The sequence below is a fragment of the Seriola dumerili genome, unplaced genomic scaffold (assembly GCF_002260705.1).
Source record: "Seriola dumerili isolate Sdu_G_001 unplaced genomic scaffold, Sdu_1.0 BDQW01000052.1, whole genome shotgun sequence".
In the NCBI taxonomy this organism is placed as follows: domain Eukaryota; kingdom Metazoa; phylum Chordata; class Actinopteri; order Carangiformes; family Carangidae; genus Seriola; species Seriola dumerili.
This window is the reverse complement of record NW_019174307.1, coordinates 20,228,394-20,241,428: the sequence shown is the minus strand read 5'-3', so window position 1 is coordinate 20,241,428 and position 13,035 is coordinate 20,228,394. Positions and strand designations below refer to the sequence as shown.

Here is a 13,035-nt window from a genome sequence, read left to right as displayed (position 1 = left end):
GTCCGAGGCTGCTCGTTCTTCCAAGTGTTGTCACAGTTATTGTCCCATAAAGCTGAAGGTGGGTTACATTCACACTCAATCACCATGTGAATCTGCAGCCAGTAACACACATGAACAAACACCCTCTCACTGTGCTTTCTGGACAACTTGCAGTGTGTTTGACTCAGGATGAGAAACTTTTAAAACTCAGTTACACATAAACTTTTATAAACTGTGTAAGGATGACAGACGTGGATGTTTGGCCTTTAGCTTTCTGAACCTGAACCTGAGCTTCCTCCCCCTAATAAGACAATCTAACCTCACAGACACAAAAACCCTTCTGTCAATTGTTTGTCTATGAAATGACAGAAAATTGTGAAAATGCCCAAGCTGACGTTTTTTCTGAGAAGTGGTCAGAAAATACTCGGATTTACTACATAAAACTGAGAAAAGCAGTAAATTTTCCCTGTTTAGCAGCCAGAGCTAAAAAATGTCTGACATTTTTACATGTTAATCCAACAGCTGTAATGAATTGTGTTTGATATGTTGATGAATCCAGTGAACACTAGGAAGTTGTGATTGTCATTTTTTATAGTTTTGTGAAACTGTAAAACAGAAGCATTAATCAATCAGTGGAAGAAATAATGGGGAGATTAATCAGAAAGGAAAACAATCACTTACTGCTCCCCGACAGCTCAGCAGCCACCCCACCGCTGCCGTACAAGTTGATAAACAAGGCGAAGGTCAGGTGTCAGGTGAGCTGCAGGTTGTCCACAGTTTCACTTATCGCCATGAAAATAGATCTGTTTTTTTCTGCTGCAGTTGGAAAAATCTTAAAAAGATTTTCTACTGCACTAGAGCTGAAAATGACAACGTATCCGCAGGCTGCAGAAGAAGTTGTTGATCAATAGGAATTATTGAACGATTGCTTCTCCGGGGGCTCAGATTTCTGGCTTTCAAACCTCATTTTCAGCCAGCTACTCTGCCAGTAAGAGCAGAAATATCTGTTTATTGTGACAGCCTCTCCTGTTGCTGTTGCATTGCACTGTGGTCTCTTTCTGCTGCCGTGGGATTAGAAATTGTTCTCTTACACAATAGATTTCTCCCCGTGTGGTTGTTGAACATCAGCACACAAAATGATGGCTCTAATAATACACCGACAGATAATAAAACGCTCCCGGGGACACAAAGCGTATCTCCAGTTGCTGTTATCGGAGAGGATTTGTTTTTAACAACAATTAATTGTGCAGCACGACAGTATGTGGCTGTGGTGTCAGAAACCTTGCGCGGGTCACGGCTGTTGGCAGTCACACTGGATGCTTCTTTGTTTAAAGGCAATCATCTGTTTGTGTGTGTGTGTGTGTGTGTGTGTGTGTGTGTGTGTGTGTGTGTGTGCAGATAATCACAGTGACGACAATAGACAGTCACAGCAGCCAGTGATATTGTCTGTTGAAGGTCATTGCGCCTCTGTTTTTTGTGGATTGTTCATTATGCAGAGGTGTGTGTGGGGGTTTGTTTTACCATATTTGTGGGGTCCAGCGGCTTCGTTGGGACTGAAATGCTGCACAGCACAAGTTTAAGTGGCTGTTTGGGGGTTAAGACTTGGTTTTAGGGTTGGGGTCAGGAGTTCAGTTGTGATGGTTAAGGTTAGAGAATGCATTATGTCAATGACAGGACCCCACAAAGATAGGCGTACAAGGATGCATGTGTGTTTGTGTGTATGTGAGGGGGATGACAGCAATGACAGAGGATTGCAGAGATGAGTGGCCGATGGCATCAGGTTTCCTAATAGCGAGCGGCCGACCCCGGCCCCGTAAATGTCAGCGTGGTTTTGTTTTCTGCAAACAATGTGAAACTGCGCACTGAGGGGGGCGGACCCATAAGCTGCTTTAAGCCCTCTGTCTCTCTGTCCTTTTATATACTGTGTGTGTGTGTGTGTGTGTGTGTGTGTGTGTATGTGTGGCTGGGTGGACGTGACTTTGCCTTTTGTCTTTCACACACACACACACACAGACACACACAGACACACACACACACACACACACAAAGGACAGCAAAATGATGACTTTGTATTGAAGTTCGATTGATTTGTGACTTAATATCAATATCACAATTGTCACATTTCCCTCCACAACAATAAATGAAACAATCTCATATTAATTACACCCGTGCACTAGAGTTAATTAGTTAATTCTTCATTTCTCTTCTCTATTGTCTCGACTAAAGACAAAGTGTCACCACACAGCTAACACGACCTCGTCGTTTTTGGACCAGCTCTTCTTCATTTGCTCCCAGCTGCAGTTTCTCCAGATTTCAGATTCAGATTTGAGATTTTTTATTCATCCGAGCCCATGATTACAAGCTGTGGAGTGAAAACAAGATATACACAACAGTAACAAAACAGTGGCACCCACAAAACATTAATGCAAAAAAAAAAATTCAAAGATTATTCATGAAAAGTTGAACTTTGCTGGTTTTCATTTTCAATCAAGCAGTGAACCTGTTTGTATAAAGTACAGTGGTGGCTCCTAAAGGCGTGAACACAGTCTAAAAACAAACATGATTACATGTTTGTTTTGAGCCGCCATCAGATGATCCACACATTTATGGGCAGGTGACAAAAATTTTTGCAGCCACACGGACTCGTAACCTATAAACTGACCTTTACTCTGCATCCTTTTTATTGTGATGCATATTTCATATCATCTCGTCTCGCTGCCGAGCTCATTATCTTTTCACGACCTGGTTTGTATCATCTGATCTATTTCTGTATAAATTTAAACCTATTCCAAATCACCACTCCCCCTGCTCTCCTGCCCTTTTATATTCCATGTTTATATTTTATTAGTGTAGGCATGACCATACACCGGTGAGCAGAAACATTATGATCACTCACAGATGAAGCGACTCACATCGATTATCTTGTAACAAACATACACATGACAAAAGGGCCAAGGCGGAGGCTCTATACGCGGTGCTCCCAACTTAAAGGACTTAAAGAATCTGCTTCTAACGTCTTGTAGAGTTCGTGCCTCAGTGGGTCAGATCTGTTTTGGCAGCATGTGAAGGACTAACGGCATATTAGGCAGAGGTGGTCATCAGTGTGTAGCTCAGCTTTTATGGCCGAAGCGAATTTGCTTTATCCATCTTAGATGGGCCTTTAAAATACATGAAGCTTGAAATAAAATACACACATCACAGCACAAAACCTAAAACTACATGGACTTTATTTTTGTTCTGTCTCAGGTTGCTGTCGGCGGTTTTGCGGACGTCAGAGGTTGAGTCCAGGGCGACCAGAGCGAGCCTGACGGAGCTGCTGAGCCCGCAGATGGGGAAGGACATCGTGTGGTTCCTCAGACGCTGGGCCAAGACGTACCTGCTGGTGGACGAGAAGCTCTACGAGCAGGTATGAGGCTTCCCGCCCCTCTAATATCCTCCAGTGTTCCCCCCAGCAGTCGGTCACTCAGGTTTCTCAGCACAAACACAAACCTCTGTATTTTCTTTCCCTGATAATAACCAGATGTTTCTCTTCCATGTGTCTCATCCTGTTTTTCGGTCTCTCCTCAGATCAGCATGCCCCTGAGCACAGCGTTTGGCGCAGACACGGAGGGGGCCCAGTGGATTGTGGGATACCTTCTGGAGAAGGTGATCAACAACCTGTCTGTGTGGAGCTCGGAGGCGGAGCTGGCCAACGACACTGTGGAGCTGCTGGTGACGCTGGTAGAGAAGAGGGAGAGGTGAGGACAGTCGACAGAAAATGAATCAACTGTTTTGATCATCAGTGAACTGTTGTGATTAATTCTTTGAGAGAAAATTGTTTGTGGTTCTAACTTCTCAGATGTGAATATTTTCTGGCTTCATCATTTATAATTGGATTGTTGGTCAGACAACATGAGACATTAGAAGATGTCGCCTCGGACTTTTGGAAATTGAAATTAGCATTTGAACAATTAATCAGTTAATTGAGAAAATAATCAACAGATGAATTGATAATGAAAATAACCATTAGTTTTAGCCGTTCAGTTGTGTTTGGTTGGTTAGAGAAGCCACGGGACAACAGTTAATGACAGGTGGTGTTGTTTCAATGTGAAATGACTGCAGTGATTTAGTATTGCACATTGATAAAGCTGATGGACTCACGAGAAACAGATTAAAACGAATGGTCTAAATTGATGCCTCGGAGATATTCTCACTCCAAAGAGCCAAGTACCAAAATAGCTTGAAGCTATTTTTCTGTAATTCGCCAATAATGTTTTAGCTTGTTTCCCTTTGATGTTAGATGGAACAGTTAGAAAAAAGAAAATCATTGTTTTGTTGATCTGGTTTATCAATTTTTATTAAAAACCTTACATCTCGTTTTTTTCATGAACTATGAAAAACAATCTTCTGTTCTGTGGTGAATGAAAATGCACTTCATTAAAATATGGCTCCGATTGTGAAATCTTGTTTTTGAGACTGTTCAGAAACATCTTCACTTTCAGTCAAAATAAAAACATGCAAATCAGCCAAACTGGATTAAGAGTTTTCACAGGACATCAGCAGCGTTTAAATTAGGCATCACTTTGATCAAAAAGACATTTTGGGTGAGATCATCTGTCTGTAAGTGCAGATGTTTTTGCAGAGTAATAACAACAATCTGCCTCCCTCCCCCTCTGTCTGTCCGTCTGTCTGTTCAGGGCGAACATCGTGGTGCAGTGTGAGAGCTGGTGGAACCTGGCGAAGCAGTTTGCCAGCCGCAGTCCGCCTCTCCACCTGCTGTCCAGCTCGGTGCAGAGGTCTCTGATGAAGGCTCTGGTCCTCGGAGGCTTCGCACACATGGACTCTGACACTAAACAGCAATACTGGGCCGAGGTAACGTGTGCTGATTCATTTGTCAATAATGAATAAAATGAATAAAGTAAATGATAAAGGTAGTAAGTACTTTTTACGTTATTTTCAAGTCTAAAATATCCAATATACCTCTAATACGCCCCAAAAATAATGTAAAACAAAAAAGTAAATTAAAACAACATGCTGACATTCAGCAGTAACACTGAGCTTAGGAAGGCGGAGAAGGGGGGAGGCATCATGGGACTGTAAATTTTATTTTGTGAAACCAGACTAATTAAATTCTCTGTGTTAGAAGTTCCACACCTCCTCAGCGGCTGAAAAGTTCTGGCAAACATAAGTCCTGTAAATGAAATTAAATTCTATAAACAGAGCAGAAGAATTACAAGAACATAATGTGCAAAGACTCGGATTTTCCAGACATTTTTTTCCCCCCGTACTCGTCTGTAAAACAATGTTTCTGTTTGTTACAACTTGTGTTGAGTTTTAATAACGTTTCACTGACCAAGTTAATTGCTGAGATCTGGATAAGAAGTGAAGTTTCTAAAGGCAGCGCAGGGAAGAAACGAGCAGTGAGACAATCAGACAGGTTGTAAACAAACCAGTTTAACCAACCATGAAGATAAAGTGAAAGAAAACAAAGGACAACAGTAAAATTATTACTCAGACTTTCTGTTTACACACAAATGTTTTGGATCAGCTTCGAATAAAACTGTCATAGTGTATGTGAACACGGCTTTTCTGAGCAATAAAGGATAATTATGATGTTTCTGGTGCGCACACTTTCAGTTTGATCTGCACATTTAGATCGTCTGGATTAACTGTTTGTTTTGTTTACAACCTGTCTGATGTGTTTTTTTTGCCACGTCTTGCTTCTTTTTAGTGTTGTTGCTTTGCACACACACAAAAAAATGGAATTGTTAGAGTTAGTCCAGTTCAGAGTCACTGAGCCCCACAGACTCCCGTCAGATGTGGGGATTAGGAGTGATGGATGCGGTCGATAATATTCCCCCGTCGAGTCTTTCTCCCTTGTGTATAACATGATCCTTGTCTTGATCCCGCAAGCCTTTGTCTTAATAGGCTGACAGTAGTAAATGGGGGTGCAAAGCCACAATGACTCCAGAGTAATTATGTGGGGGGGGGGGGGGGGGGGGGGGGGGGGGTATAAGTGAGACAGCAGCTGTTGAGTCGTACAGCTGCTCGGTCTGAACTTGGATCTGACTGTTGGAGGAGGAAGACTCCTTTGTTACATCTTTACATCACTGCTCTTTCCTCACAGGCACCAAGAAATCACTGTTCACAGTAAACACACTGTAGTGAGTTCACATTACTCAGATGAAGGATGACACCAGTCTGTTTTCCTGCAGGTGTGCTTATAAACAACAGGCTGCCACTGATTTCAAAATTACTTTAGAATATTAAAAACTGCTGTAAAAGGCGTACTAGTGTTCATTTTTCATTTTTTTTCTCTTAAACTTATGTCTCACATGAAGAGCTTTAACAGGGCACAGTCGTTAGAAAAACACAAAATAGTCCCATTTAAATTTGTTAATTAGCTGCAGAATACAGAGGAAATTTTAAAAACACGTGTTGTACATGGATCAGCGTGAACATTTGTGATCAAAAACTGCATCCCTTGTACTTCATCTCCAGCTTATACTTGAATTATCTTGGATCGATGAATAAAAGTGACTGAATCTTTTTAAAAATATGAAATTGCTTGAGTGAAGGTAGCCTGACTGAAACGTCTACAGGCCACTTCAGAATGTTTGGAGACGTGAATAAATGACAGAGAATATACAATATGTCGCTTCTGAACACATTATTTAACCTAAGACTGTGTTTCTCTCCATCCAGGTGCTTCACCCTCTTCAGCAGCGTTTCCTCAACCTCATAAACCAGGAGAACTTCGCTCAGATCAGCCAGGAAGAAGCCGTCAAACAGGAAATCGTCGCTACGTTAGAGGCGCTGTGCGGCATCGCAGAGGCGACGCAGATCGACAACGTGGCCTCGCTCTTCTCTTTCCTCATGGACTTCTTGTCCAGCTGCATCGGCCTCATGGAGGTAAGAGAGGGTGGGAAGGTGAACTGAAGTCTTTACACTCTGACGGAAGAGGACTTGGTCAGTGTGTGTATGTTCGAGATGAAATACAAACTCTTTTGTTTTTGTTGCGCAGGTTTACAGCAACACACCCGAGACAATCAACCTCATTATTGAGGTTTTTGTGGAAGTGGCTCACAAGCAGATCTGCTACTTGGGAGAGGTGAGTGTTTTACCTGCGCATACACACACACACACCTACACCCATATGCTGCCATATGCATACAGTGATCTTCAATCATTTTAATTTGATTATTTTAATGTGACATCATTTGAGTCTTCTCAGCTGAGCGTAGAGACGACACATGTGGAACAGAAAGTCTGTGTTGGACATGAACATTTTTAAAGTGATGGGTATTTACCACACAGCAAGGGTCTAATGAAAAGATGCTATCAAGTTGTATTATGGGAAATGTAGGATCCATTAACTGTGACACTGTGTTTTCTCCTCTCCTCTTTCAGACTAAGTCCATGAAGCTGTACGAGGCCTGTCTCACGTTGCTACAAGTCTACTCCAAGAACAACCAGAGCCGGAAGCGAAGCGACGCCACGGCCGAGGAGGACCAGTACCAGGACCTGCTGCTCATCATGGAGCTGCTCACCAACCTGCTCTCCAAAGAGTTCATCGACTTCAGCGACACAGGTTTGTTGGCTCGATGTTTTTTCTGTCTTTGAATGAGAGTAGAAAACTTTTCCTTTTCCTTGTTTGTGTTGTCATTTTCTTGAGATTGATTTTGCTATTGAACTGCTGTGTTTTAGATGAGGTGTTTCGGAACCAAGACCAGGGAACGCCGGCCTCCAATAGGACAGTATCGGCAGCAGATGTGGTTCTTTATGGCGTCAATATTGTTCTTCCACTCATGTCTCAGGACCTGCTCAAGGTAAAACTGCACAACATGGATTTGTTTTTTGAGTATTGTTTCCTCTGAGTGCTTTAAAAAATCCAAATCTGTTCTGTTCTGTGTGCACATACTGATCCCGTCCTCGTCGTTTCTCCAGTTCCCCTCTCTGTGTAACCAGTACTACAAGCTCATCACCTTCATCTGTGAGATCTTCCCAGAGAAGATCCCACAGCTGCCTGAAGACCTCTTCAAGAGCCTCATGTTCTCCCTGGAGCTGGGAATGACCTCGTATCCTTCCACTGTCTGTGTTGTTGTTGTTGTTGTTGTTGGTCTTCTTGATTTACAGCTGGGTATTGAGCCTCAGAACATTTTTGATCCTGTCCAAAATATGTCCTCGGCACAGTTTCAACTGAAAACTGTCAGGTACCGAAAGTTGGCGTCAAATGCTCGCCCACTGATCAAACAGTTTCCAAATTATATCATAGTTTTGTCAATTTTGGAATATTTTATTTTGACAAGTATCTTATGCTGCTGTTAAAACCAGGTGTGTCACAATACACAGGTAGCGATATTTAAGAAATGAAATATTGGCATGATAATATGGTGATGGTAGATGTTAGATGGAAATTGAGGCCTTGTGGATCTTTTTTTTATCAGTTCATCTGGATGTATTTTCACTGTCTATTAAGTGTGATTGTTCTTTTTGTGCACCTTCGTACAGTTACACCTCCCTACGCTCGTATTTGAGTCGAATTCATTTGCCAAAAAAGAGACAAAACACAGAGTAAACAAAGGTAAAGATGAAGTTGACTGATAGCATTATCATTATTATCTCTCTCAGACTTTTTATAGATAAAGCAATGATATTATTGTCGTTGTCACCATGTTCAGTCACAATTTCACATAAAACTTTTGCTTCAAGAAGAAGAGAACCACAACCTTATGTTAACTAGGTTTGTCATCCGTTGCCTTTCTCTGCTTCACTGTGCCTGGTGCAAGATTTAAAAATACAGTTTTTTGTTTTGTTTTGTTTTGTTTTTTTCTTTTTTGGTGGTTTCTGCTCCTTAACGTCTATTTTCAGGATGAGTTCAGAGATCAGTCAGCTGTGCTTGGAGGCATTGTCTCCTCTGGCTGAACAGTGCGCCAAAAACCAGGAGAAGGACACGCCTCTCTTCATCGCCACTCGTCACTTCCTCAAGGTATAAAGCATTCCTGGAACTGATTTGACTGATGTACACTTTTTTTGTTGTATAATAATTTTTCCTTTCTTCTCTCCCTGTGCTCCGTCCTCTGTCTTCAGTTGGTGTTTGACATGCTGGTCCTGCAAAAACACAACACAGAGATGACGGTGGCAGCAGGAGAAGCTCTTTACACACTCGTGTGCCTGCACCAGGTGAGTGACTGACTGACTGATAAAACACATGCAGGGGTGAGGATACTGCAGTGGTTTAATCCGCTAATGTTCAAAGAAGAAATACTGAGAATGAACTAAAAATAACTGGTAGATATAAAATCAATGAACAACTGTTAAGTTTGCTTTGGTTCCGTTGATTTTCTTGCCATTTAAAGTAGCTGAAGGCTTTTAGATGATTGAGCTCTTTCTTTTTGAAGGCGCTCAGTCTGGGCTTTTGTGCAGCTTTTTAAAGTGTAATTTCTTCTGCGAGCAGGAGTCTCGTTTATAAAATGGTCTTCAGGTCAGATATAGAATTAGCTCAGACTGAAACCCACAATCAAGTAGTTATTGGTAAATTCTTTCTTGGCTGCAGAAATGTTGGTCTCCACATCTGTGTGGACGTAATGTTTCCTGCCTGTTGTCTGATGGGAAGCCTGCGTCCACTGTCCAACTGGACTGTCCACTTCAGTAACAGCAGCAGTCGACCAACCACATCATTAGAAGCGTCCTCACGAGAGACATTGGCCTTTCATATCTGTTACATGTTTAAATATGAATTAAAAGTCACAACAATTCAAGCTGCTCACATTATCAGAGAAGCAGGAAGTTTTGGTGCATGACTCCAGACGCCCTCTAGTGTTTGGTCTGCGAAAAACGCAGCTCCACTGTGATGGTCCATTAATTTAATGATAATGTTAGTATAAGATTACCCATAATACACTGCCAGCAAATGAATGCTAGATGATTTAACTGCATTTTTGGACCCAAGCATCACCGCTCATAAAGACTTGACTTATAGTGTATCCAATACTCAAAGGAAAATTCTGATGTGTATTTTTCAGTATTTTCTGACATTTTATAGAGAATGATTGAGAAATTAATCAGAAGATTAATCAATAATAGATATACCAGTAGTAATATATAATAATAATTTGTTGCAGCCGTAAACCTTTTGGATTTAAATTTCATTATTGAAGAATTGTAACTAGAGATATATTGTATCTGTGAGCATGTCAGTCGATGAGTGACAAATTATGTTTGAAGTAATTTAATGTCATAATTATAGTTTGTCCACCATAAGTATGAGTTTATTTAAGTTACTGGATATTTTACAGTTGAAAATTAAATTTATATATAATAAAATAAACAGTAAAGTGATGACACTTTGCTCAAACATCTGTGGCTTTTCAAATACTTGTTACTTATCATTTATCTATTTATTATTCTGCTGCTCGTTGAATCGGTTCTAGTTTCACCCTGACCTGATCTGTCGCTCTCCTCCGTCAGGCGGAGTACTCGGAGCTGGTGGAGACACTGCTCTCCTCTCAAAGAGACGCCGTCATCTACCAGCGGCTGGCCGACGCCTTCAACAAGCTGACGGCCAGCAGCACGCCGCCCACCATGGACCGGAAACAGAAGGTTGCCTTCCTCAAGAGCCTGGAGGAGTTTGTGGCCAACGTGGGCGGCCTGCTCTGCGTGAAATAACCACTGAGAAACCGACTCCGCCTCGATTCATCGTTTTGAAAAGCAACCAATCAAAGACTCCCCCACCCACCAACCCTGGCTTCATCCCTATGAACTATGGGTAGAGGAGACAGCTCGGAGGACCTCTCTGTCTCTGCACCTGCTGGGGAATCATCTCATGCCTGAATGTTGACCCCGTGTTCTCATCCTCGGGTTTCCTCTTTTGGTTTTGTTCTCCTCCCCAACCGTTACGCACATCATGACGAGAGAGAGGCGGAGCAGCGGCTGATGTCGATGGAGTTGTCCTCCTCCTCCTCATGTGCCTGGAGGCCGCCAGAGTGCACACAAACACACACACAGGAACACACACACACACACACACAAACACACATACAGGGTAAAACAGGTTGCTGTTACTGAAAAGTGAAGAAGTTTTTTCCAGTGTGAGGGTTTATAGATGAAGGTATTAGAGGGGCCTTGGCGACACACACACACACTTCTTTTTTTAACAGTTTCCACACACACACACACACGTCGCCCCAATCCTTCCCAGAGTGCCTTTGTTTTGTTGATTGTTCTGTGCGTTTGTGTGCGTGTGTGTGTGTGCGCGCACGTGCGTGCACAAGAGCGAGCAAATCACGTCATACATCAACTGACAAGACACGTCGACTGTGCCTGCCATTCGCCAAAAAACTCAGTGGATGCACACACATTCACAAACACACACACGTGCACGGAACATTACACGCACGTGACATGTTGCCATGACAACAAAGGTATGGCTATGGCCGGCCCCCGCTGTCTTTGGGCTTGCTGAACCACACAGCACAGGAGGGCGTTTGTTTGTTTGTTTGTTTGTTTATTTGTTTGATTGTTGGCGATGACAGAAAACCAAAATCAGATTGCATTTCACTAAAGGGTGTACATATATATACATAAATATATATATATATAAAATGTTTTCAGACCAGAAACCATGAGAAATGTTTGTTCAAAGACAAAAAAAGAAACGGACTGAAATGTTTTTATATGCCAGTGGACGGCAGGAAGAGCTGTATGAGTTCAACATTGTCTGAATTCAGCTAAAGAGGGAGCAACTTTCTCTGTGTTGACCTTTTTGCAGTTTGATATTTTGGATTGTAGTTCGACGTTGCAGCCGCCTCCCTCCGGACAGACGAAGGCCCGCGAGATGGCTCGGGCCTCTAAACTTTAGCAGAGTAATTTGAGTAGTTTTGTTTTTTGTTTTTTTTTCTACAGCAGCACATCCACCGTATCACTCTTCAGCACACACTGGATCGAAGCAGAGACTGTTGGAGTTGAAGGACAGCAATAACAAACCAAATAAAAAGGAGCAGAGCCACTTGTTGAAGCATTATGTTGCAGACAGATTCCTCCTCGTTCAGAGCACTATCCTGGTTATTGTAGAATGGCTGTTTTGTTAATGAAGTGTAAAAGTGTACATAAACTTATTGTATAAAATGTTCTGGCCTCTGCATTTTCCTTAACATGTGTCGTGTCTGTTTGTAAAGTCTTTTATCTACTGTAGTAATAAATAAAGTTATTGATTATACTTTTTATCACAGTGTTAGGACTAATAACTTTATGAACTAAGACACAATCACACACACAAAGGATCTGGATTTGTTCTCTGGACATGGTCAGCTGCAAATATTCCTAAAGTTTCTTCTGTGTGTGGAAGGATTCAAAATACCAAATTTGATTTATTTATTTTAATGTTGGTGTCACAATATAATGATTTCTCTCCAGCAGAGTGAACAAGGATGAGTGTAAAAATACATCATAGTATAGTAAGGCATCAAAATGTGGAAAAAAACGTCAAAGTAAGGTATAAAATGTCATTTAAACATCATAGTATAATAAGGCATAAAACGACATAGTATAGGAAGGCTTAAAATGTGAAAAAACGTCATAGTATAGTAAGGCATAAAAACGTCATAGTATAGTATGACAAAAAACGTCATAATATAGTAAGGCATAAAAATGACAAAAAACGTCATAGTATAGTAAGGCATAAAAAAGTCATAGTATAGTATGACAAAAAACGTCATAATATGGTAGGCATAAAAATGTCAAAAAACGTCATAGTATAGTAAGGCATAAAAATGTCAAAAAACGTCATAGTATAGTAAGGCATAAAAACGTCATGGTATAGTATGACAAAAAACGTCATAGTATAGTAAGGCATAAAAATGTCAAAAAATGTCAGTATAAAAAAGGATAAAAACATCATAGTATAGTAAGGCATAAAATGTCATAAAAACAACATAGCATAGTAAGGCATAAAATGTCATAAAAATGTCACAGTACAGTAAGGCATAAAATGTGAAAAAACGTCATAGTATAGTAAGGCATAAAAACGTCATAGTATAGTATGACAAAAAACGTCATAGTATAGTAAGGCATAAAAAT

The 13,035-nt window shown here is 41.2% G+C and overlaps 1 protein-coding gene across 1 annotated transcript in view; it reads left to right on the top strand.

Annotated features, from left to right (window-relative positions):
* xpo4 (exportin 4) overlaps positions 1-12,115 on the top strand; it is a 62,140-nt gene extending 50,025 nt beyond the window's left edge. The window contains exons 14-24 of the mRNA XM_022741337.1: positions 3,226-3,385; positions 3,547-3,716; positions 4,656-4,830; positions 6,664-6,870; positions 6,983-7,069; positions 7,369-7,549; positions 7,666-7,787; positions 7,906-8,036; positions 8,830-8,947; positions 9,049-9,141; positions 10,429-12,115. Coding sequence (XP_022597058.1) covers positions 3,226-3,385; positions 3,547-3,716; positions 4,656-4,830; positions 6,664-6,870; positions 6,983-7,069; positions 7,369-7,549; positions 7,666-7,787; positions 7,906-8,036; positions 8,830-8,947; positions 9,049-9,141; positions 10,429-10,626 — 1,642 coding nt within the window. The 3' untranslated portion in view covers positions 10,627-12,115. The remainder of the gene's footprint in view (positions 1-3,225; positions 3,386-3,546; positions 3,717-4,655; positions 4,831-6,663; positions 6,871-6,982; positions 7,070-7,368; positions 7,550-7,665; positions 7,788-7,905; positions 8,037-8,829; positions 8,948-9,048; positions 9,142-10,428) is intronic.
* The last annotated feature ends 920 nt before the right edge of the window (positions 12,116-13,035 follow it).